The 25,848-nt window shown below is 35.3% G+C and overlaps 1 protein-coding gene across 2 annotated transcripts in view; it reads left to right on the plus strand.

Moving 5' to 3' along the window:
• Window positions 1-25,848, plus strand: part of LOC131669101 (coatomer subunit alpha) — a 174,728-nt gene that overhangs the window by 130,536 nt on the left and 18,344 nt on the right. Inside the window, exon 5 of one of the 2 annotated variants that reach the window (XM_058943736.1) lies at window positions 21,790-22,959. In XM_058943736.1, coding sequence (XP_058799719.1) covers window positions 21,790-22,959 — 1,170 coding nt within the window. The remainder of the gene's footprint in view (window positions 1-21,789; window positions 22,960-25,848) is intronic. The other variant, XM_058943745.1, reaches the window with a different exon arrangement.

Consider the following 25,848-nt stretch of genomic DNA (forward strand, 5'->3'; position numbering starts at 1 on the left):
ATGGCGGCAATAAAATGGAAGGATAAGAAAGATGTCGTTTTACTGACGACTATGCATGGCTTAGAATTTGCTGAAACTGGAAAAATAAACCGATATACCGGACAAAAAAGTTTAAAACCAACCGCAGTACAAGATTATAATCAGTATATGAGTGGAGTTGATGTAGGCGACCAAATGCTAAGTAAATTTCACACCATGCGAACAAATAAAAAAGCCTATAAGAAAATATTTTTTTATTTTGTCGACATGATGTTGCTAAACAGTTATATCATTTTTAAAAGTCATAAAAAAGATCGGTCATTTCATGTTTATAAACAGCTATTAGCTGAAGAAATTATTGAAAAATATTTTCCTAATATTAAAATAAATAACGCACCTATCAATGATTCTATATCGCGATATACTGGCAGGCATTTTCCTATACAGATACGACAAACCTTGGCAAAGGGTAATAAAACGTCAAAACGATGCGTAGCATGCTTATCTAAGTCTATTCGAAGAGACAATCTTTCAATGCCATATTTGTAAGGTAGCATTATGTATTGATCATTTCAAAGAATACCACGAAAAGTAATTTAATTAAATTTTCGTTGTATTATAAATAATTTTATTTCATTTATAAAAAAAATATTTGTTTCTCAGTTTGTGTAAAAAAAATAAAATAAAATGTTTGATGTATTAGTTATTGCGTATTAGTTGTTTTAGACACTATTTTTGACAAAATTCATAAAAATTTTCTCAACGTCGGTTTCACACCCATATACCCAACAACGCGCGGTGATACGCGATAGTCGTCTGTCGTTCGGCTCTGATGTTCAGGCGCGGCGGCCTAAGTAGAGCGATGATGCAAATGGGTTAAGTCAATGTTGATTGTTTTTTTCGATTGTGAAGGTGTTATACATCACGAAGATGCACCAACAGATCAGACAATCAATAAAGAATACTACGTTCAAATTTTGAAACGTTTGCGTGATGCAGTAAGAAGAAAACGGCTGCACTTTTGGGAAAGTGGTGACTGGCTTCTCCATCACGATAATGCGCCAGCGCATTCATCCAATCTTATGCAGCAGATTTTGAGCAAACACAATATCGCGTTGCTTCGACAACCTCCATACAGTAGCGACATAGCCCCTTGTGACTTTTGGCTATATCCAAAACTAAAAAAACCTCTCAAAGGACACCGATTTGATGACAAAACAACGGTTGAAAACAATGCGACGAGTGTACTAAAAGTGAGGACTGTTTTGAAAAGTGGAAACATCGATGGTACCATGTTATTCAATCAAGTGGGGATTACTTTGAAGGATGCCAGCCACCAGATGATAAAGAATAACGCTAGCACGAAAATATAAAGGTAGGCCTGATACTTTCCGGACAGACCTCGTACTCTCAAAGTCAACTACTATTGGCTCTATAGGAGGTGATACTTCAGAAGCACTGACAACACGAAAGCCTAGGTAATCGATTCTCGCAATCTCTATAATAGTTATTTTCATAGGTACCAATATTTCATCTTTTCTGTAACATTTTTTGGACATCCCACCAGTAATATGAAGGATCTGCAAGAATAATATATAAATTTGTCACTTATCATTCTAATTTATTCAAGTAATTTTGTATTTACTTACTCTTTTCATTTGAATATCATTTTCATGTCTGGCGATGACTTCATTCAAAATTACACATGAAACTTTTCTATTTCCATTAGTAAAAACAAACTTGAAAATCTTAACTTTAAAGTTTTTGACAACTTCTTTGGTTGCATGCAACTCATCCTCGTAGCCTACAGTTTCTCTATAACAAATAAAATCAAAGATTCATTATTAATAAAAAGCATTATATTGTCATAATTTGAAAGCTATATTAGGTAAAAAAATAATGATCCTTACGTTGTTTTGTCCCTGTCTATGAGACTATCAAACACATCATCGGGTGACATCAGGTCTTCAGCCATGAAGATGAATCTAATCAGACGCATATATAATTAATATTTTTAATGAGAACCAATGCATTATACTAATTATTAATACAAAAAAGTATATACAAATTTAGCAATCACTATATAGTAATTATTGCTGTACTAATTTACACATACGATAAAATAAAGAAAACTATCTTTTTCTTTATATTATATAATAAAAAGCAAAAGATTTGCTCCTTATTTGGTCACACTACGTGGACATATTTAAGGTTAAAAAATTTGAACTTTTTTCACTTTTTCTGAAAAGCAACGAATGATTATATATATCATAAAAAGCAAAAAATTGGCCTGTTAATTTATTTGAAATTAGACTTTTTGCAATCTTTGAAGTAATACACCACGTGGACATATTAAGGTTAAAAAATTTGAAAGATTTCGATTCAACAAAGGACGGTTTTATTTTTCATCATTCGTTGCTTTTCGGAAAAAGTAACGAACGATTATCACGGGAACAATTATATTCTAAAATACATAAAAATTTACTTACTTTTTACTAAAAATCCAAGTTTTTCAAGTGTCCTTTGAAAACCGTGCACACACTTCGGCGAAAGGTGGAGAAAGAATGGGCGGAAATTTGAAAAGAAAAAGAACAAAAGGAAGTGCAAATCAAGCCATTTTTAATCATGCGCATTAAGACGTTGAACTCACGACACTAATCAGCTATAAGCACGGAGGCTTTATAAACCAATTTCGACCATGCAAACAAATTTGATTAAAATAAAAAAGTATATTCTAAAACTTTGATACATGACCGAGAAATTGAAATATATACAGTGCCGCTCACGCACTTTTACCCCCCCACGGGCAAAATCAGTCTAACTTCAAAGTTTTATATCTCTGGTAGAAATTAACGTACAGAGACGCGCGTGGGTGCGTTTGAAAGGTCTTTCGGAGAGCTTTCAAATGATATGACTCACGGTTGCCATCGATTGTTTTTTTAAATTTTGCAACAATTATGCAAAATTGAAAATTCTGAAATTTTTTATTATTTTTGACAATTAGCCAATTTTGGAAAAAAAATAGTACGAAAATTTGAAGTACACCATTTTTTAGCTATTACCACGCCCTATCTGAATCACTCATCAAAAATTTATTTTCGTCAAATATGACGCGCGCACGGGCATTTTTTCCTGGAAGTGACAGTATTTTTCAACATTTTTTATCTCCGTCAAATTGTAACAATCGAAAAAAATTTATAGGAGAAAAAATGTTTGTTTTTTCACGTAGAATACTGCAATAATTTTTTTTTTGTTTTTCGAAAAATTTTTTTTTTCGGTTTTTTTCAATTTTTTTTTCTCACAGTCGGTACGCTAAAAAGATGAGAAACCACAAAAAAAAATTTTTTTCCATCCATTCAATAATACTACATAACAAGTATCGTAAATTACATAAAAAAAAAATTTTTTTTTTTTTTCGACCTTGAAAAATAATTTAAACCGAAAAAAAAAAATTTTTCGAAAAACCAAAAAAAAAATTATTGCAGTATTCTACGTGAAACAACAAACATTTTTTCTCCTATAAATTTTTTTCGATTGTTACAATTTGACGGAGATAAAAAATGTTGAAAAAAACTGTCACTTCCAGGAAAAAATGCCCGTGCGCGCGTCATATTTGACGAAAATAAATTTTTGATGAGTGATTCAGATAGGGCTTGGTAATAGCTAAAAAATGGTGTACTTCAAATTTTCGTACGATTTTTTTTCCAAAATTGGCTAATTGTCAAAAATAATAAAAAAATTTCAGAATTTTCAATTTTGCATAATTGTTGCAAAATTTAAAAAAACAATCGATGGCAACCGTGAGTCATATCATTTGAAAGCTCTCCGAAAGACCTTTCAAACGCACCCACGCGCGTCTCTGTACGTTAATTTCTACCAGAGATATAAAACTTTGAAGTTAGACTGATTTTGCCCGTGGGGGGGTAAAAGTGCGTGAGCGGCACTGTACTAAAATTACTAATTTTTGATTATAAAATAAGCAAATAATCAACTCAATTTGGAATAAGTTTAAAAATAGATTATTCATAAGTATAAAATTTATTTAATAATTTTTAATACACACAAAAATTGTTAAACATTATTTTAAGATTATATTGTAAATACAAAAGTTTAATAGACATCGTACGGTCAACAAATAAATAATTCTATTCAGAATACATTGTTTATTAAAATTGTTTGAGTTCGTAATTTCGATTTGAAAATTTAAAGTAAATAAAGAGGATTTTTATAATTTTAGTCCGAAATTAACGTTTAAATTATATTACCACACTTTTTTTAAGATTAATTCATGCAATTATGGTGTCAATCATTTAAAGTTAGTTACTATAACAGACCATCCCCTTATAAAAAAGTGATGGAAGCCATATTGAAGCATTTTATTCGTGACCTGATTGGCCCAAATGAAAAAAACCGCGAGAATTTAAATTGGGTTTAGTTTTAATTTAATTTAATTTGTTTTTAGCAAAAAAATAAAATATAAAAAATATAATCTTTCATTCATCATTTATAATAATAATGTAGTTCATTGTTTATCAGTTTCATCCCTTATAAGAAAGTGATGCATGCCACGTTGAAGCATATAGTGATCTGATGGCTGAGATATAATTGCGTGATATACTTATGTGGCGGAAAATAAGCATGTAGGTGTGGTTTTGAGTTGAGATTTTACTAATAAAAATTCAAATCATCATAATTTATCATACGGATAATTTTGAAGATAGGAAAGTAAAAAAGTAGACTGTAATATTGTTTATACACTCAGAATATGAAACTAACAACGAAGAAATCGTTTCATACAAATAATATAGGTTGAAATTGCTCTAAATATTTTCTATTAATAATCGAAAATTTGGTTTTTGAATGTGTAAAATAAAAGTTATAATGTTGCAATCTTTATTGAAAAAGTAGAATAAAAGTTTAATAATAAATAGTATAAAAATAATAAAAGTTTAATAAAAAATAGTATAAGCTTATATTTATTGCAGTTTTTGATATAATAAATCATAAATTTGAAAACGTCTTTCATCACTAATACACATTTTCCGCTGTGATATGGGTTTTTAAAAAAAATTGAAAAATCTACCTTTGAAAAAAGTAATTTGTTAAATATGTTAATATTGATATAACAATAAGAAATAAAAAAGAAGGTAAAAACGCGTAAAGTTTATCTAAGCCTATATATTTTTATTTTCCTACATGAAAAAGTGATGTTGAGTGAAGTAATTTTATTTATGACCTGATTGACTAAATTTCGTCACGTGTGTCACAATTATGAGTAAATCATAATAATAAATCGAAGTACTTTACATCTATCAATACAAATAAGTATAATAATTTGTAGGCATTAAACAGTAAATGACTTCCACATTCTCTCAATGGCCTAACCTTAAAAAAATACGATAAAGTTATCTTAATGCACTTCAATTGCATTTATTTATTGGACATATAAATTAACTCAATATATCTTTATTGTAAAGTTTAGCTTCGATTAAATATGATCAATATTGAAAAGAATGGTAAATTGATATTTTATCTGAAATTCTGCGAATTTATTTCGGTGCAGTCGGCACCGTTAATTTATTTTAAATAAATTTTGAAATTTAATTTATAAATGTAAACAAACTCTCCAAATGGTTTTGAGATGAACAATGGAAAAAACAGTTAAATTAAAATAACATATCTGTTGATATGGAGAAATCCTATGGAAAGCTGGATAGCATGAACCAATATGTTAAAACAGAAACAAAATTAAATTGTTAGGCGCAGCTGATGGTTCTATCCTATCCTTATCCTTGCCTTATATTTATTTTTATTTTTTATTTTTATACTTTTTACACATTTTATTACTATCTTATCTTTAAAAAAAGATAAGTCGCTGACATCCAACGTTGTGATTTGTTGATACAAAAATAGAACGCGAAATTTTGAATTTTCCTATACTTTGAAATATTATTATTATTATATATCAAAGAGTGTGAGATTTCTATTTTACCGATAAATTCAATTTATGAATAATTAACATGGATAATAAACTGTAAGAATGGAAACATGTTAGTAAATTGGTTTAAGAACATAATACGTTATGTTTTGAAATTATTTGTACAAATTGTTAATTTTATAACCATCTCCGATACTACAATCAATATCTATGTGTTAAAATTTGGTAGAAAGAAAAAGAGAATGAATAAAAATAAAATAGAGACTACATATTTATCTTTTGTATGTTTTAAATTAAAACGTATGCGAAGAAAGAAAATTAATTATCAAAATATTAAACCCGATAAATTAGAAGAATATTCACGGGTGTTTTCATAGTGGCAGCAAAAAGTACACGATGTTAAATGTATTACTCATACTAATATAAGATTGGAGCCATAATCACTACTATTGAATATGTAAGTTTAGTGTTGTATAATAGCATAATAGTATAATAGCATTATTGATCTTAGGTCGAATTAATCTTTTGAATAATTTGTCCGATATAACTTGAAATGAGGAAAAGTTCATCGATTTTTGAGAAAAAATGGGTGCATGTTCTATTTTTATTCATCAATAAATATTGACGTATGTAGTCTATTTTAAGCAGCATGACTTATTCATATCCATTGAAATCTTGAAGTTGACATGTAAAAGGTTCAAATAATCTAATAAATAATAGTGAAACATCAAAAAAAAAGCGCGCTAAATAACACTAGTATTTCAAATTCAATTAAAATTTATATGAATTTTCGCGCTTTTTTCTGCCTCGACCAATTAGATTACGAATAAAATGCTTTAACATGGCTTCTATCACTTTTTTATAAGGGGATTACTTAATGCTAGGGAATCAATAATAAATTTTGATAACGCTAAAATATACTAATTCTATTATTAATTATTATAAATTATTTAAAAAAATTTGCAAGCTCATCTGAATATTTAGAAATATACAATTTAAATTAAACAATAAGATAGTAAGTAACAATAGTCCATATTTAACTACACAATACGAGCGTCGTTTGAAAAGTTCGTGCAAAAATAAAAACTACTTGATTTTTTTTATTAAATCTTTTATTTTTCAACGTAGTGTCCTTTTAGGCTTATACACTTCATCCAACTCTGCTCTAGTTTGTTAACCTCTTCCAAATAATAGGATTTGTCCAAGTCTGTAAAATAGGCATTCGTTTCTACAATCACCTCCTCGTTTGCATAAAATCTTTTCCCCACCAGCCATTTTTTCATATTAGGGAACAAATAGTAGTCCGACGGAGCCAAGTCTGGAGAATAGGGGGGATGTGTAACGAGTTGAAACCCTATCTTCATCAGTTTTATGGCCATAACTGCTGAGGCGTGAGCTGGCGCATTGTCATGGTGGAAGAGGACTTTTTTGTGGGCCAATCGTGGACGTTTTTCTAGCAACTCAGTTGTCAAACGATCCAATAACGATGAATAATATTCGCCTGTAATGGCTTTACCCTTTTTCAGATAGTCGATGAAGATTATTCCTTGCGAATTCCAAAAGGCAGTCGCCATAACCTTCCCGGCCGAAGGAATTGTCTTCGCCTTTTTCGGAGCAGATTTCCCCTTGGTAACCCATTGTTTAGACTGTTCTTTGGTGTCAGGAGTGTAGTGATAATCCATGTTTCATCTACAGTGATGAAACGATGCTTAAAGTCTTGCGGATTTTGCTGGAACAGCTGCAAACCATTCTTGCAACACTTCATACGATCCCGTTTTTGGTCAATCGTGAGCAATCGCGGCTACCATCTAGCGTATAGCTTTTTCATGTCCAAATGTTGGTGCAAAATATTATGTACCCGTTCGCTCGAGATGTCTACAGTACTAGCAATTTCATGCACCTTCACTCTTCTGTCAGCCATCACCATATCATGGATTTTATCAATGATTTCTGAAGTGGCAATCTCAACAGGGCGTCCAGAAGGTTCAGTGTCTTTTGTGCTTATATGGCCACTCCGAAAATTTTGAAACCACTTACAAACCATTCTAATCGAAGGTGCACAATCACCATAATGTTTTAATGGATGAGAGCGAAAAAGAGCAGGATCAGAGAGTAGCTGAAAAAAGGGCCATGGGCCTAGGCTAGTGTTACTTTTTTTTTTATTTTATGTAGGAATGGGAAAAAAATCGTAACTGTGACTCTCATCCTTGTTTTTTTCAGTGGCAAGCAAAGATTCTCATTCTAATAATTTGATTTTAGTAAAAAAAAAAGAATTCTTTTAAATTGAATAAAATTATACCTCGACATCGTAGACCATATTTTGAAAAAAAAATTTGCCTAAAAGTTCTCATGAAATTCATGACAAAATTCTCATGAATTTTTTTAACTAATTCTAAGCATATTTTCTAGAATAAAATTTTTCTGTTTAGTTCATTCTTTTCAAGTAAAAAAATCCTCAAATTTTTTCCATACTTTCATTTACGATGTTCGAAATCATTCTTTTCTAAAATACATAATGGTTTCAAAAATACCAATAGTCTTCTCTTAAAATGAATAAATAATGCTATTAAATTAAGGTAAACCTTAGTAAGTCGTATGTATTATTTGGCCTTTTCTGTAATTTAGGTTGTAGAGAGATGCGCTATAACTAATATTATCGTACTGAAAAAAATTGTCCAATATTTTAGTTTTTCTTTTGATCAATTTATAAAGTATAGCTAAAGAACATTACAATGTCCAAAAGGAAAAGTAGTACAAAAGATAACAGAATGTGAAGGACATTACGATGTCTATAATACCAGATAACGAAGACTCTGGAGAATCTGATAACAAGTCGCATAGCGAATCTGAGGGTGATAATGAGAGCGATTCAGAGGAAACAATAGAGATTGGCTCTTTGAAAATTTTTAAAACAGTTGTAGAATCCTACGCTAATTCTCAAACAAAGTTAGAAAAAAATGACATTTATTACTGGGTTGAAGGCATAATACAGTACAATAAAAGTTTAGGAAATGAAATAAAACTGAGAAAGTATGATCGCAAACAAATTTTATATAGTTCTTTGACAGAAATTTTTGAGTATTTTTTTTTTTTCAGTTGAAGTAAAAAAACATATTATTGATTGTATCTAAGCAAATGACTATGAACTTTCTTTGGAAGACTTGAATAAATTTATTGAAATAACAATTTTTAGTTGCTTCGATAAGAGATTATCTCAAAGAGTTTATTCATCAAAAAATGAGTTTTTGAGATCGGATCTAGTGGTATCATGTATGGCCATCAAACAATTTAACATGATCAAATCTAAATTAAAATTACATCATCCTGATGATGAAAATAAAGAAGTCAAAGTTTGGTGGGTCAGGACTTTTATAAATAACATGAGGAAAAATTTAAGCGATTTAGGGTTTCCTCTTCAGTAAAGCACAATAAGAACAGCGGTATTAATTATATTACAATGATGGATTCTAAACCAGCCTTAGTATGGTTTACTGCAGGTGGTGTGTATTCCACTGGTTCCATTGAAAGATACTCACTGAGAATAAATTCGATAGCATAAGAGGAATGATCGACCGTATCTTTATCAATGAAGACGACTATAACAACTAAAACGCGATAAGAATCACATTCAAAGCTTAAGCCATTAACATCCGAAATAAAGAAATCGTAACTGTTTTCAACCGTAAATCTATGACATAATCCGCGGACATATTAAAATCAAAGAAACTTTTTATAAGGCTTCTTTTGCCTACTTTCCATTTCCGATCTTAGAATTGCAAATTTTCTACCCAAAAATGTAATATGGTGATATTTATAAAAAAAGTGCAAAATGTCGTTGCTTCTTTTTTTTTAAATCCAATTTCTATTACACTAACGTTGAGAAAGGTAATTTTTTATCGAACGTTGAGAAAGGTAATTTAAAACTGCTTGAATCATCTGAATTAGAAATTAAATTATTATGGTCATCATTATATCATAAGAATACTATTTTTCAGACTCTGACCCAGATATTACACTTCTAGGACGTTTTGGAGTCATCACAATTTTCAAGCTTGAAAAGCTAATTGAAAATGTAAAATATAAACACTAATACGTAGTACACTTACAGTATAATAAACAAAGAGTGAAAGAGCTCAAATTTCTACAAAATAAAATTGATTTATGAACATTCGACTATCTCGAACTATAGAAATTCAATTTGAATTTAAATTTCAATACAATTTTGAAATTCAGATAAAAACATTATAAAAGATTTTCATTACATTAGGTCACTTATGAATCGAAAATAAATTTTATACTCATGCAACCATTAAGTTTTAATGACTCGTGTGTACTGTGACATGGATGTAATTTTGAAGTAGGTAAATCCAACATTGTAATAACATTCAGATTTTTTGACTGATAACACAGTCGTACAAAAATACCTTAATTTTTTGCACAAGCAAACCATATATGTTTTCCCAAAGAATTTTTGGCGCTGAAACCAAATCCGGCCTCATAATTGCTCCAGCACGTCAGGATTTTGAGATATCTTAATCTAAAAGTGTGAAAATATCGATTTTTACCTATATTTGAGGTTTATAGCACCACGACATTATCTACACGTAAAAAACTACAAACGACATATTAAAGAAGCAGTCTAGTCCTTTTAAATGCCGTTGAGTTTGCTCAGTTTGCTTATTTTTTCTTTGAGATATTAATTCTCAAAGTTCTTCATTTCATAAATATTGTACCTTTCAGAACATATAGCTTTGAACGTTTCTACGTCGAATTTTGTGTCAAGCGTCTTCAATCAATTACTGTTCTACAACAAAATTAAGATATATACCATGGATAGGCTAACCCAACTTCAACCTAAATTACGTCATCCCCATGAACGCTTACAGCCCTTATAAACCACCCCTACGTGAGAAGGGGTATATCAGAGACAATGTCAATGAGATATTCATTTTTTTACAGAAAAGCAGTTGATTAAACTCGCTCTACCAAGGGTTACATGGGTTAGTTTGCTTAGGGGTTGGTAGAGGTAGTTTCTGAGGGTTGTAGGGTTTTCTGAGGATAGAGTACATCAAGGAGACAACAGGTAAGCCTATCTGGTTGAGATTTTACGTTCCTCATAGAAAAGCAATTGATTAAACTCGTTCTAACCAGCGTTAGGTAGGTTAGCCTGCTTGGGGGTTGGTAGGGCGGTTTCTGAGGGTTGTAAGGGTATCTGGAGATAAAGTACGTCAAGGAGAAAACAGATAAGCCTATCAGTGGTTGAGATCTTAGGTTCCTCATAGAAAAGCAGTCGATTAAACTCGCTCTACCCAGATTTATCGTAGGTAGGTTAGCCTGTTTGAGGGTTGGCAGGGGTGGTTTTTAAGGGTTGTAAGGATTTGTGGGAATGATATAATTTAGATTAAAGGTAGGTTAGCCTGTCTATGGTATTCGAGGTGTGATCAAAAAGTAAGGTGAATTTTGAAATTTAGCGGGCTACGTCCGTTCGATCTTCGACTTTTTTATTTGGTTATGTCGGTACACTCGTTTAGAACATACGTTCCAAATTTCAGCTTTGTAGTATGTTTGGTTTGTTTGTGAGAGGCATCAAGGTTAGAAGTGTTTTGCGTGCTCCACAATTTGCTGCTGTCTAAAAACATGGATCAAAGAGTTTGCATTAAATTTTGTGTGAAAAATGGAATCAAATGTTCTACAACACTTGAAATGCTGAAAGTGGCATACGGTGAGTCTACTTTAAGCCAAAAAAATGTTTACAAGTGGTATAAACTCTTCCAAGAAGGCCGAGAAGACACCGACGACGAACCTCGTTCTGGGCGCCCCAGCACATCAACAACTGATGAGAATGTTGAAGAAGTGAAGAAAATAGTGTTGGGAAATCGTCGAATTACCATTAGAGAAATTGCTGATGATATTGGCATCTCATTTGGTTCGTGCCAATCAATTTTGACGAATGTTTTAGACATGAGACGTGTGTCAGCGAAGTTTGTTCCGAAATTGCTCAATTTCGACCAAAAGAAACGTCGCATGAGCATCGCCTAAGAGCTACTGAATGACGTCAACGATGATCCAGATTTACTCAACAGGGTTATAACAGGTGACGAAACATGGGTATACGGTTATGACGTCGAGACTAAGACTCAGTCGTCCCAGTGGAGGCATTCTGGATCACCAAGACCAAAAAAAGCACGCCAAGTTCGATCAAATGTAAAGGTTTTGCTTACAGTTTTCTTTGACTGCAGGGGCGTGGTGCATCATGAGTTCTTGCCACAGGGTAGAACAGTAAATAAGGAATATTACCTGCAAGTTATGCGCAATTTGCGCGAAGCAATCCGCCAGAAACGTCCGAATTTGTGGAAAAATAAAAATTGGCTTTTGCACCATGATAACGCTCCTTCTCACACATCGTTACTTGTGCGCGAATTTTTGGCTAAAACCAACACAGTTACGATGCCACAGGCACCGTATTCCCCAATCTGGCCCCCTGTGACTTCTTCTTGTTCTCAAAACTGAAGAGGCCCATGAAAGGACGGCGTTTTGCCACGATTGAGGAGATAAAGACGGCATCGAAGGATGAACTAAACAAGATCACAAAAAATGATTTTTTGAAATGCTTTGAGGATTGGAAAAAGCGTTGGCACAAGTGCATTATATCCGAGAGGGATTACTTTGAAGGAGATAAAATAAAAATTGAGGAATAAATAAATATTTTTTGAGAAAAATAAAAATTCACCTTACTTTTTGATCACACCTCGTATAAAATACCTTCAGCACCGCTATAATAAATGTAAAGAGTTAAGAGGACTATGTTGTAAATTTAATTGTACTTATTTAAATAAATATTGTTTTTTAATTTAAATTCATGGTCTTATTGAATGACCCTCGTATACACCTTGCGAGTATCCTCACACCGCTACATCCCGATTTCCTTAACCTGCAAAGGCAGTATCTACGATGATACCTACGAGGTAGCATCCCCAGTTCGCTATATTTTCTTAACTCACAAATCCTCTACCTCACGAGGCAGTAAGCTCAGATTGTTTCTACCCAATTTTTTTTAATTCACAAACTCCCTACCCTGTCATACAGTAACCCTAGATCGATTTTTACTTATCCCATAAACCCAACCCTGCTCTGCGGAACAATAATCCAAGGATGCTGTATTCTGATTTTTAGAATCCACAAATGATGTATCCTGAAAGACATTAATATCATATCTTTATACTAGGTGTGTCAAGAAGTAAGGTGAATTTTTACTTTCATAAAAAAATATTTATTTATTCATCAATATTTATGTTGTCCCCTTCAAAGTAAAACCCCCTCAGATATAATACATTTGTGCCAACGTTTTTTCCAATCCTCGAAGCACTTCTGGTAAGTACTTTCTGGTATTGCCTTGAGTTTTTCCAGCGATTTTTTCTTTATCTCCTCAATCGTTCTAAACTTCCGTTTTTTCACGGGTTTCTTGAGTCTGGGAACAGGAAAAAGTCGCAAAAGACCATATCCGATAAATATAGTCCGTGAGGTATGATTGTGGTTTTGTTTTTGACCAAAAAGTTCACTACAAGCATCTATAAGTGAGCAGGTGCATTATCGTGATTCAAAATTCATAAATTATTTTTCCACAATTCCTGAAGTTTTTCTCGTATTGCTTTTCGTAAATGGCGCATAACTTCAAATTACTACTCTTTATTGACCGTAGGTCCTTGTGGTAAGAACTCTTGATGTACTATGCCACGATAATCAAAGAAAACAGTGATCAAAACCTTGACATTTGATTGAACTTGACGTGCTATTTTGGTCTTCTGGAGTCTTTCAATGGGACAATTGGGCTTTAGTTTCGACGTTATAACCCATTAACCCATGATTCATCACCAGTTATGACTCTTTTAAGCATATCAGGATCATCATTAACGTCGTTTAATAACTCTTGAGTGGTGCTCCTTCGACGGTCCTTTTGTTCAAAATTAAGCAGTTTCAGAACAAATTTTACTGCTACACGTTTCATGCCCAAAACATCAGAAAAAATTGCATGGCACGAGTCAACAGAGATGCATACGTTTTCAGCCACTTCTCTTATAGTGATTCGATGATTTTTCAACACCATATGTTTCACTTCTTCAACACTTTCATCAATTATTGAAGTGCTGGGGCGTCCAGAGCGAGGTTCGTCGTCGGTGTCTTCTCGGCCATCTTGAAAGAGCTTATACCACTTGTAAACATTTCTTTAACTCAAAGTAGACTCACCGTATGCCACATTTCAAGTGTTTTGGAGCACTTAATTCCATTTTTTACACAAAATTTTACCCAAACTCTTAGATCCATTGATTTCGACAGCAGAAAATCGCCGAGCACAAAAAATACGTCTAACGTTTCTGTCTCGCAAAAGAGAAGTAATCATACAAACTAGCTGAAATTGTGAGTATATGTAAGGGACATGTATACCAACATAATAAAAAATAAATATCCATGATCGAATCTACATAGCCCGCTCAATTTAAAAATTCACCTTACCTTTTGAACACACCTTGTATTTTAATTTTTTTAACCTAAAATCGATGTTTCTTGCACCATATAACTGTAAACTACTAAATTTTAATTTTTTTGATCTTTAATCTTTATACCCTGCGAAGTAATAACGCTAGACCAATACAATCCAATTTTCTTAATATCCCTGATCCCTGTGAAACAATAATCCTCGAACGCTAGATTTTGTTTTTTATATCCTACAAACCCTGTAAACGGTAAGATAATTACTGGGGACCCTATATTTTGATTTTATCAATCCACCATTTCTGTACTCTACGAAGTTTAACTCTAGTTCATTATATTCGGTTTTGCCTCAGCCCTCAAACCCTGTATCATGTATAACAATATCGCCAGATTGTTACATCCCAATTAGTTTAACCGACAAACCGTGTACCCTATGGGGCAATGGCTCTAAATTACTTAAATTCTTTTGACTTAATCCACAAATCCTGCGAGGTTATAACGCTAGCCAGCTGAATTTTCTGAGCCCGTAAACCCTGTACCTTTACGAGGGGTATTGGGTTAATTAAAAATTAATATAACGTTCCAGGTTTCTTGCTTGTCGGGAAACATGTTTTGTATGTTAAGGAAATTGGTTGTAGCTGTCTGGGATTATGGTCTGCAGAGTGCATTATTTGTGGGTTAAAGGCATGCTTCAAAAATTATGATTTTTTTTAATTTAGTTCTCTAGGAAACTTTAGACTGACACTTCTTTTATTAAAACCGAAATTTGTCATACATTAATCCGACGACTAAGCTTTGAGAGGAAAATAGCTTTTAGAAAAATGAGTCGTTGAGGCTGAAATATTCGAGAAGTGTATTTTCGACGACAAATATATCCCAAACTTAAGAGATATAAGCGAAATTTAGAGATCGCATCCAAATTAAGTGCATCAAAATACTTAGAATATACTAGCTCTAGTTTTAGGTTCTCCACTTTGGGAAAATTTTTGCCGGCCTGTGTTATTAGTACCAGTGGCACATCAAGTATTCGAACTTGCACAACCTAACAAATCGCTCCACTACCACATCTTCTAAGATTGTGTCCCTTTACACTTCAATTCGACATCTGATGAGATTGTTTTTTTTTTCTTTCTAACTATTTTCTGTCATCCTATCTCGACTGTGTGATGAAGTCCTTATCTTGGTAGTCTGGGATATCCTTGGCTATATGATATACTGCTCGTTTATTTACCTTATCTGATGACTATTCTATCTTCGACAATACTATTTTTCTAACTTTGCTATCAATATACGCATATGCAATATGCAAATTTCATCTTTTTTTTGAACGATAGCTTGTTTTCTTAGTCAACCCGATAAGCCATCTACTCTTGTTTTTCTTGGATTGTAGCTACGAGGGAGGGTCAATAAGTCTTCACAAAATCCAAGAGATGGCGCTCGTCACGCTTAAATTATGATGTTTTTGGCAAGCAATTCTACTAACTAGATATCGTACAAAGTTTCAGCTCGATTCATTTAATCGTTTTTTTGTGTTGTGAGCATTAGTTGAATAAAAAGTTATTGATTTATTTGAAAAATGGAAAAAACAGAGTTTCGAGCGGTAATAAAACATTTTCATTTGAAAGGCCTTACAACAAAAGAAATCACAGTTGAGTTGAACGCCTTTCATGGCAAGTCTGCCCTTGTGTTTAACACCGGTTAAAACTAGGTAATTAAATGCAAACGCGATCGTACAACAACAAAAGATGAACCTCATTCAGGACGCCCCGTAGAAGTGAGTACGCCCGAAATGGTCAACAAAATCGAGGATATGGTGTTGAGTGATAGAAGATTGAAATTGCGAGAATCAGTTGAGGGCACAGGGGTATCAAAGGGTACAGTCATTTCAATTTTACATGAAAAATTGGGGATGAAAAAAATATCAGCAAGATGAGTGCCGCGTTTGCTCACTGTTGAAAACAAACAAACCCGCGTGGTAACCTCTGAGGCTCTTTTGGCACGCATACGTCCTAATCCGGAAGACTTTTGGCGTCAACTCGTAACTATAAACGAAACATAGATACACCACTACACTCCGGAAACCAAAGAACAGCCCAAACAATGTATTACCGCAGGAGAACCAGCCCCAAAGAAGGCAAAGACAGTAAAGTCAGCTGGCAAGATTATGGCTACGGTTTTCTGGAATGCGTATGGAATCATCTACGTCAACTACTTGGAAAAGGGCCAAATGATCACTGGACAATATTATGCGTCATTATTAGGTTAGCTGAAAGAAAAAATCAGAGAAAAACGTTCTCACTTGAACAAAAAAAATGCCTCTTTCTTCAAGACAATGCTCGAGTTCACACGTGTGCAGTTTAGATGGCAAAAATTAATGATTTAATTTAATTTATCCTCAAAAAATGGCTTGCCGGACAACGATTCACGTCGAATGATGAAGTCATCGCCGAAACAAATGCCTGTTTGAGGGTATTCAGAAATCATATTTTTCTGATGGCTTAAAAAAACTGGAAGGCCGTTTAATAAAATGTATCAACCTTCAAGGAGATTATGTTGAAAAATAAAGAAACATTACATACGCAAAACTTTTTTTTGCTTCTTTTTGTAAAGACTTATTGACCTCTCTTCGTAACTATTTTAATTTTTTTTTCTGGTGCGTTATTACGGATGAAATATAGCTCTTTTTACAATTTTTATTTATCCTAAAATTTTGTTTTTGAGTATTGTGAACACAATGAATCCAACGGCTTTGAAGAATATGTAATACTAATTAGCGAAGTTGGTCCATTTGGCAAAAAAAAAGTTTTCATATATGAAATACGTATATTCTCTACTTTTAGTGAAAGAAAAATTAACAATTTTATAGCACCATTAAATATCTTGAAATAAATCTTAAGATATTCAATGATGAGAATAAGCCAATCATTATCTCTGATTATTAGTCGGCGAATCAAATGTTTGTATGCGTGTATGTATATATATGCACACATACGCATACACACATTGGTGTGTTATGTGTAGGGGAAAGGGTTCGGTTGTGGACATCACTTTGTTTTTAGCTCATAACTTTTCACCAAGTGCATATTTTTTGAACATATGGGTATCTATGGAAAGCTAAGAGACCTTAGCTAACTACCAACGAAAAGACAAAATTGATTCCGTCAAATAGAATGAATGAGTGAAGTAGTCATTTTTGGCTAAAATCTTTTATTGGTTCGGTTGTAGGCACCCTTGCAAATTCTGCTGACGATGGGAAATAACTAGAGAAATCACCAAGAATATAGAGAAAATGAAAGTTTATTTATTTTATAATACAACTTTTTTAGAACAGTATTTTAGAATAACTATTTTATAATTTAGAACAACTATTTAACATTTTAGAACAAACTATTTTATAACATTTTAAAAATTTATGACATTAGTCTTTGTCTGAAACGCAATGTTTGCATGTGAAATAGTTGACACGCATACCTGCACATTTCAGGTGGAAGAACCGATCGCATTCCCTACAGTTAATGGAGTTGGTATCCGTCAATTTACGTGGCAAAAGCTTCAATCAAATCAGGCAGAAGTCTATTTCATCGTCAGATAGCGGAGAATCGTTTGGCTTGGTGCGTTTAGCCGATGGTTTGGCTAGAGGTGGATTGGCGCGCTTAGCTGATGGTTTAGATGAAGTTGGATTGGTGCCCTTGACTGAAGTTAGTTTGACGCGCTTAGCTACTGTCGCTTCCTTGGCCGCTTGTTTAGCATTCCGCTCAGCTGCTTTCTTCTTTAGACTACAAAGAACGTCCAGAGAAGTCAATATCGAACTCTCTATTGAATTGTGGCCGCGATTCAATGGCTTGTTCAGCGTCACACCGTGCAATGGATCGACGTCATTCAAAATCGAAGTAGATGGATCTGGAGTTTGTCCGACGGCTTCAACATAATCAGCTTCACTGAAAATGTCTGAATCAAATGGCATGATGCCTGTTTTCGCGGAAACCAGATTTGATTGTCTTTGGTGTCAACGCCAGATCAAGCGCTTTGCAGATCAATCTGGCTAGGTGACGTATTTCCAAGCCCTTATTGGCATTGCTCTTTTACCAAGCCGAACACTGACACTGGAAAAAAGTCTTCACCGGTCCAAATACAGAAACATCCAAAGGCTGAAGCTAGTGACTGTAATGCGGTGGAAACGAAAGAATGTGCACGTCATTCTCGACGGCCAAGTCTTACGCTTCTACCGACAAATGGCTAGAGTGCTTATCTAGAAGCAGTAAAATAGGAGAAGCTGGCGTTGACTTGACAAACGCAGTGAAATACCGCATGTAGCGAACGAATGCCGGCTGATCCATCCATCCAGAGCAGTTTGTCAAAGCATCCGTACCCGAAAAGGCTTTATCAAATTAGCAGCTTTGCATGTTTTTCCTTGAATAAAAGAGAAACGGCGGCAAACCATTTTCATTAGCGTTGACTGTCAACGCCATGGTAATCATGGTGCCTCGTTCAGCAGCTTCCACCTTACCAACTCGCCGTGTGCCCGTCAAGATGATCAGTCGTTCTCCTGGTCTGTCCAGAAGATCTGATTCGATGGCACGTGCTTGTTACATGCTCGAAGAAAATCCAATAAAGCATCACCTTCGATGGTTTCGATGTTTTCGAAATATTCTTCCAATTTCTTCACGTAGCATTGAAGAATGGTTCGGGAAATTGCATACATTGCGGCAGTCGATTTTATGGACAGCTTATCCACAGAACAACGTTTAATGGCATCTAACAGTATATTAAAATCTATATCAGACGATTTTTTCGATTTATCTTTGGTTGACATGCCTAAAAAAATCGAAAAGTATATGAATACTCCATTAATATTTTAATGTAAAAGAAATGCATGGGAACATAAAAAATTATCAACATACGTATATTTCATTAGGTATTGTGAACTAAGTAGTTAGGTTCAATCAACGACGATATTTTTAATTTATATTATATTTTTAATTTATATTATATTTTTAATTTATATTATATTTTTAATTTATATCATATTTTTAATTTATATTATATTTTTAATTTATATTATATATTTATATTTTTGATTTAACCATTTTTCAAAAAAACAAAACGGGTGCTCACAACCGAACTAATTTCGGTGCTCATAACCGAACTTGTTAAATATCTTAAGAAGTGGTAAAAAAAATTTTTAGTGTCAACATATTAGTTGCTATCCATATTGCATCACAAAGTAGGAGTATATTCCTACTGAATAAATATGCATTACACTTACCGCCATTGATTCACTTGGATTTGTAATACTATTGAAAAAGTTTAAGTAAATTTTTGTGACTTTTTTTCAAACAGAAAAATTAATATGCTCACAGCATAAAGCAGGTACGTTTGTTCGCTTCGATATTTGGTATGAAAGAAAGTGTTGCCATAATACTTAAATGACATTTGTTAGAAAAACTTCATCTGCTTTCTGTTAACAGAAATGAATGGGTATCCACAACTGAACTCTACCCACAACTGAACTCACAACCGAACCTCTTACCCTACCTATGAAATGATATAGATAAATTTAAAAAATTTTAAAGTACACATTTAAAAATTTTTAAAAATCTTAACTTGGTCAAAGACATCTTTGATTCATTTTTGCATTAAAATGGACGGAACGTTAAATTTGTTGATGTAGTGATGCAACTTTATAGGTTAATGAGTTAATTGTCTATTGTCCATCTCGATAGTTCATGTTATTTCTTAGTTTCAAATATCATATATAAAAAATCAAAAGTTCAGTTTTTTCTTACTTACAAGGGAACCACCGCAACCTGACTCCACTCATTTAATGATTTTTTGGATATATTGTAATATTCCAAAAAATATTCGACACGGATTTTTTTTATCGGCTGACATCTACTTTTAAGAAGTGATATTCACCCCTGAAAACCAACCCGAAAAATGATTTTTAAATATATCTCTGCATCTAATGAATATTTTTAAATAAAATCAATACCAAAATATTTCTTATGAGTAGGTGCTTCTACTGATATAACTTTAGCATCAAATGCAGAGATATATTTAAAAAACCATTTTTCGGAGTGGTTTTCAGGGGTGGATTTCACTTCTTAAAAGTGGATGTCAGTCCATATAAAAAATCCGTGTCACATATATAAATATTATAACATAACCAAAAATCATAAAAATCGGTGGGTCCAGTTGCGGTGGTTCCCTTGTTAGAAATATTTTCTTTACTAGTAGTTCGTAGTCTTATTTACCTGATTCCTTAAGTTGCAAAGGGAGGGAGAAATATTCTCAAAGACACAGCCAAGTGCGCCACTACTGTGCCCCCTGCGATTTATTGAAGGGTCCTATTCCGGTGAAGGAAGCCGGCGCTGACTTCCACGAGCGCGAATCTACAGCGATGACGGGAAAGGTGAATGGAAGAAATTGAAATAAATATAGAAAGGCGATCCCTTAACAATATTTACGCCATCGAAAATTACATCTACGGATTCTTACAAAATCACGATAGTAAGCGCGCTCGCTCAATCCACGAAACGCGACAGTAGGCGGCAAATAGGAGCAGATTCGCTCAACTATCACACGCGACATTTCAGTTCGCGGCGTCGTATCGGGCAAGAACTGGTTAGTGAGAGAGAGATCGCGGAACAAACAGAATCGAACCCACCGGGTAGCTCCTCCCGCGGCTCGCTGGTGGAGAGACAGCGTCGGCGAAATCGCAGTCCTGCTGGCAGTGGGGTAAGCGCTGGACCACTAGCGGCGGCTGGTTGACAGCTGGCGGCCGGGATCGGCTCCTCGATCGTCTAATCGTGATCGTGGAGCTGCTCAAACAGCAGCCGGAGATTCGCCACACAAAGACTCTCTCTCTCATTCGGTCTCTCCTCAACTGCCCTCAATATTTCTCTCCGCTCTCCTAATTCTCGCGGCGCAAGCCATGCTTTCCGCGTTCTCGCTTATTCCTCTTCCTCTCTCGCTCTCCCTCACGCTCTTCGCGCTCTCGCTCCTTCTCACGCCGTCTTCTCCGCCGGCCGCGCTCTCCCTTCTCCAGGTCCTGCAATGACACGAGCGCGTGAATGCTATGTCAACCATAGCCACGCTCGGCCGCTACATCCGTGCAAGGAGAGTGCCGCGCACAGGGCTAGCGAACATCGCTATCAGCCCTGTCACAAAGTATGCATATATGTGTATATGTGTATGTAGTTTAACTTTTATTCATAACTGCATATTTAGTGTAAGCACACGCGTACAATTTCAAATAAAACTGCTATTTTCCAAATTATATTTTATGTAATTTACTGCGTATTGATAAATTTATTTAATTCAAATAAATCATTTTTATATATGTTTATATATATATATATATATGTGTGTGTGTGTTTCAGCAGTCGAGTCAAGAGGCGTTAGCTCATATAACAAAACGTATATATAACGTTGAGTGTACACAGTATTTGCCGAATATCGTCAATGATGGCGGAAGCAAGGAAAACTCTCAAATATTTTCATTTTGCTTACGGCCACTCCTTCCCGTATGTTATGTCGAAAGTAATTGGCCTCTACTAACAGTATCTCGTGGATTTTTTGATGGATCTCTTAATTCCAAAAATCAAAATCAAGTCAATTCATTATTGGCTCCACATGAAAACAATTCAAATTCTGAAGGTTGGGGAAGTGATGAAGACGAAACTGAAATACACGAGTCTGTAACGTCGAATTTTAGAGTGGATAAAAATTTCACTAACGTTTCAAATTTATCAGTAGGTTGGGACGTTGAAGAAATAGATCTTCCAATAGAAATAGTCTCAACTGAAGCTCTACAATTAGATGAAAATTATTTTTCGCCACCTTCAAAAGGTATATCAATTGCCGAAATTTGGACAGCTGAATCTCAACTTTCTGTTGACCATATTTTGGCAGGATCATTTGAAACAGCTTTTAAACTACTAAATGAACAAATTGGCATAGTTCAATTTAAGAAATTTAAAAAACTGTTTTTGAGTATATTTTTAAGTTCTAAAACATCTTTAACCTTATTTCCTAGTACCATTACGATATATAACTATCCATTACGCAACTGGAAAGAAAAACACTCAAAACTGCAATTACCAGTCGGTATATTGCAACTACCTGATCTTGTAGACAAATTACAAGTCAGTTATCAGTTGACAACGGCTGGAAAGTTTGTAGAAGCTGTTGAAAAATTACAATCAATATTACTTATGATTCCTTTATTGTATTTAGATTCAAAACAAAGTATTGCTGAAGCACAGCAGCTTATTGAAATTTGTCGAGAATATATCTTGGGTCTTAAAATGGAAACGGAAAGAAAAAATATTCCAAAAATTTCATTACGAGATCAGCAAAGAATTTGTGAAATGATCGCTTATTTTACACATTGTAATTTACAGCCAGTTCATCAAGTTTTAACTTTACGGACAGCAGTAAACACATTTTTTAAATTCAAATACTATAAAACAGCGCGATCATTTGCTCGAAGACTACTAGAACTTGGACCAAGACCAGAAATAGCTCAACAAATCAGGAAAATTTTACAGGTTAGTCATTGAAAACAATATGAAATATAATTCATTAATAATTATTTCACAAATATACTACCATATAATTTGTCTTACTAGTATCTCTATTAATATAAACTTTTTTATGAATGTGCATTTAAATGTCTTATAACAATCGAATTAAAGCGCGTAAGTATATTGAGAAGCAGCCATGACAGAGAATAGGGAGCATGAATGTGATAGACAGATCGGCTTAATATTCGGAAGTATACATGAAAGGTATGCATGCACGAAGTAGAAGAGGGAGACTCAGTCTAGTAGTCAGTAAAACATTAATGGTCAAGAAGCGTATTTATTTGATTTCGCGTAAGAATCGTACGAATTACTCTTGCTCTTTACGGCTAGTTAGTTTTGGTGCTATGCGCAAAGTTCTAGGAGAGAAACTAGGACGCGCACGCAGGAGTGCAAGTTGTGGAGAGTTAGATTGCTTGGCGAAATAGAAAGGAATGAGATTGCTGACCAAACTGTTTTCTCCGGATAACACTTTTACTTCCAACTCGATCCTGCACCTGTTGCAGTCGCCCACTTATGTACGCTCCTCCCATTCAAATATCCCTATCTGCAGCAGCAATGTCTCGATAAAATAATTCTTTTGACTCATGAGCGTTTTTGTTTATATCGCGTTTTGATGTTCGTTCGTCAGCTCGCGGTTAGATTTTGCGACGGGGAAGAGGGCGGGGGAAAATTAAATAGTCGATTTTTCCGGCTTCAACTGCCGCCAGCGACGCAGTCAGCCGATAATCGCAGCTTTTATTTATTATCAATGATCAATCGTTCTGGTCGCTGTGATTTGGGCGGTCCCGTTGTCTTCCCCGTACGCTGGCTTCGTTGGCTACCTATAGGGTGTCAGAAAGAAAAGAGAGTGCGAAGTCCTAAATCGAACGTACGAAGAGAATCAAACGGGGGAGGGGGGAATATTAACCACCCACGGCTGTGGCTCGACGGCTAGTCATTATGTCGGGGCAAAGGCTCTTGTCTCAGCAGCGGGTAATCGGAGCGGCATCTCAGGACGCCACGTTAACGATCCAAGAGCAGTAGAGAGTTCAGATCAACCGGTCACGTGGATTGAAGCGGCGTCGAGGTGTCAACGCGTTTGCTAGTTTCGCGCACCCGATCGCGGTAGCTACGGGGGATATAGTAAAATCAAACGGGGTGAAGTCAATGACAATAATGGTTTAAGCTAGGATTCATCTTTATTAGTAATCAAACTTGTTTTACCCGGGTCAGCCCAAAGTCAATTATCTCGCGTCTCTTTTCATGCCCACTCGTAATCAGCTGTTCGCGACGGTCAGTTTCGCCTAAATTTATTGACGGCGCGGATGGCGCTCTGTGACATGACTTCGACCCGCTTTCGTGACAATCGAGCGGAGGTTAGGTGACCTAGACTAATACGCGGGCAGTTTCGGGGATTGCGTGGCGATCATATAGGGTCCTATTGATACGCGAACATTTACGACGGCGTAAAAGCATCAATGGCAATCTAATGCTATTGCGAGGAACTTGGCGATCAGGAAGCTCAGGCGATATTTATATTTATACAGGGGCTTAACGATCACGTAAAGGAAATTCGTGTCAATCTAACGGGTCGCACACGAGGAATTCGTCGATCGCGCGAAGGTCAGACGGGACTCCCGGTAACACATGAGGTCTAGACGGTCACGCATAATCAGAGGGTGAAAGAGAAGTACTCAATTTTCGTTATCTTGCTGTTTCCCGTTTGATTTTCTGCTGCTGCTGCTGCGGCTGAATATTCTGATGCTGTTGCTTCCGTGTTATGCTGCTGCTTCTGTGTTATGCTGCTGCTTCTGTGTTATACTGTTGCTTCTTTGGTCGGCGCTCACTCTCACTCGCGTGTTCCGGATGTCCGCGCGGCTCCAGAGACTGGCGGTTGCTCTAGTGGCTACTCGGCGGCTACTGCGCGGCTCGGGTTTGGGCAGCTACTGTACGGCTACTACACGGCTACTGAACGGCTACTACTCGGCTACTGAACGACTACTACTCGGCTACTAAACGGTTACTACTCAGCTACTGAACGGCTACTGGCGCGGCATTCTGCGGCGTTGCGTCGCTTCTCCTAACTTGCTTCCCCTTAAAGTCGCAAGATTTTACCTAATTGGTCGGTTTGGTTGCTAGGTCGGATGTCAGCGCCGTCTATTTTACTAAGTTGGCCAGCACAATTTTACGACTGGTCAGTTCTTGGCGCCTAATTTCCCTATTTGTTAAGCAGATAGCGTCAGTTTTATTCTATTTGCTAAACCATCCCTAGCCTGTTACCGATTGGTTGGTTAAGTAGCGTCGTCTTAACTCATTCGGCGATCTACCCCTATCCTATTACCGATTGGCTAGTCAAGTCGTGTGCGTCGGTCAGTTTCGTGTCGTTATCGGCTATCTCTTTCTAACATGCGCTCGTTAGCCCTACCGATTTCCCCTCGCTAGCGTCCGATCGGTCTCGTATCGTCTTGCTCGCTCTCACGCGTTCGGTTGTCCCTCCCTTGGTCTAGCCAGGTCTACTCTAACTTAACAGCAGTTGCTATGATCAGCTGATCTCAGCTACAATCTTCCTTGTCGTCTAGCTTCCTGGGGGAGTATCGGTTCAGATCGTGAGTGCGCGAATGGTTGTACGCGGGCGTAAGGATCATGCGCATCAGCTTGGTAGACCCTGAGGAGTGTTAAATCGCGAGGTCTCGGATGTGCGCGAGTGGGCTATGCGGCATCAGCTGTTCGATCGCATCCTCTTGTCGGGAACGGATCTCGTGTGAGCTCAATAATAATTCAAGGTTGACGCATCATCACAATTTCTTTCTCTCTCTCTCTCTCTCTCTCTATGTTTCTCTCCCTCTCTCTGTTTCTCTCTCTCTTTCTCTCTCT

The sequence above is a fragment of the Phymastichus coffea genome, unplaced genomic scaffold (genome assembly GCF_024137745.1).
Source record: "Phymastichus coffea isolate CEN01 unplaced genomic scaffold, Cenicafe_Pcof_1.1 PCOF00007, whole genome shotgun sequence".
Taxonomy (NCBI): Eukaryota; Metazoa; Arthropoda; class Insecta; order Hymenoptera; family Eulophidae; genus Phymastichus; species Phymastichus coffea.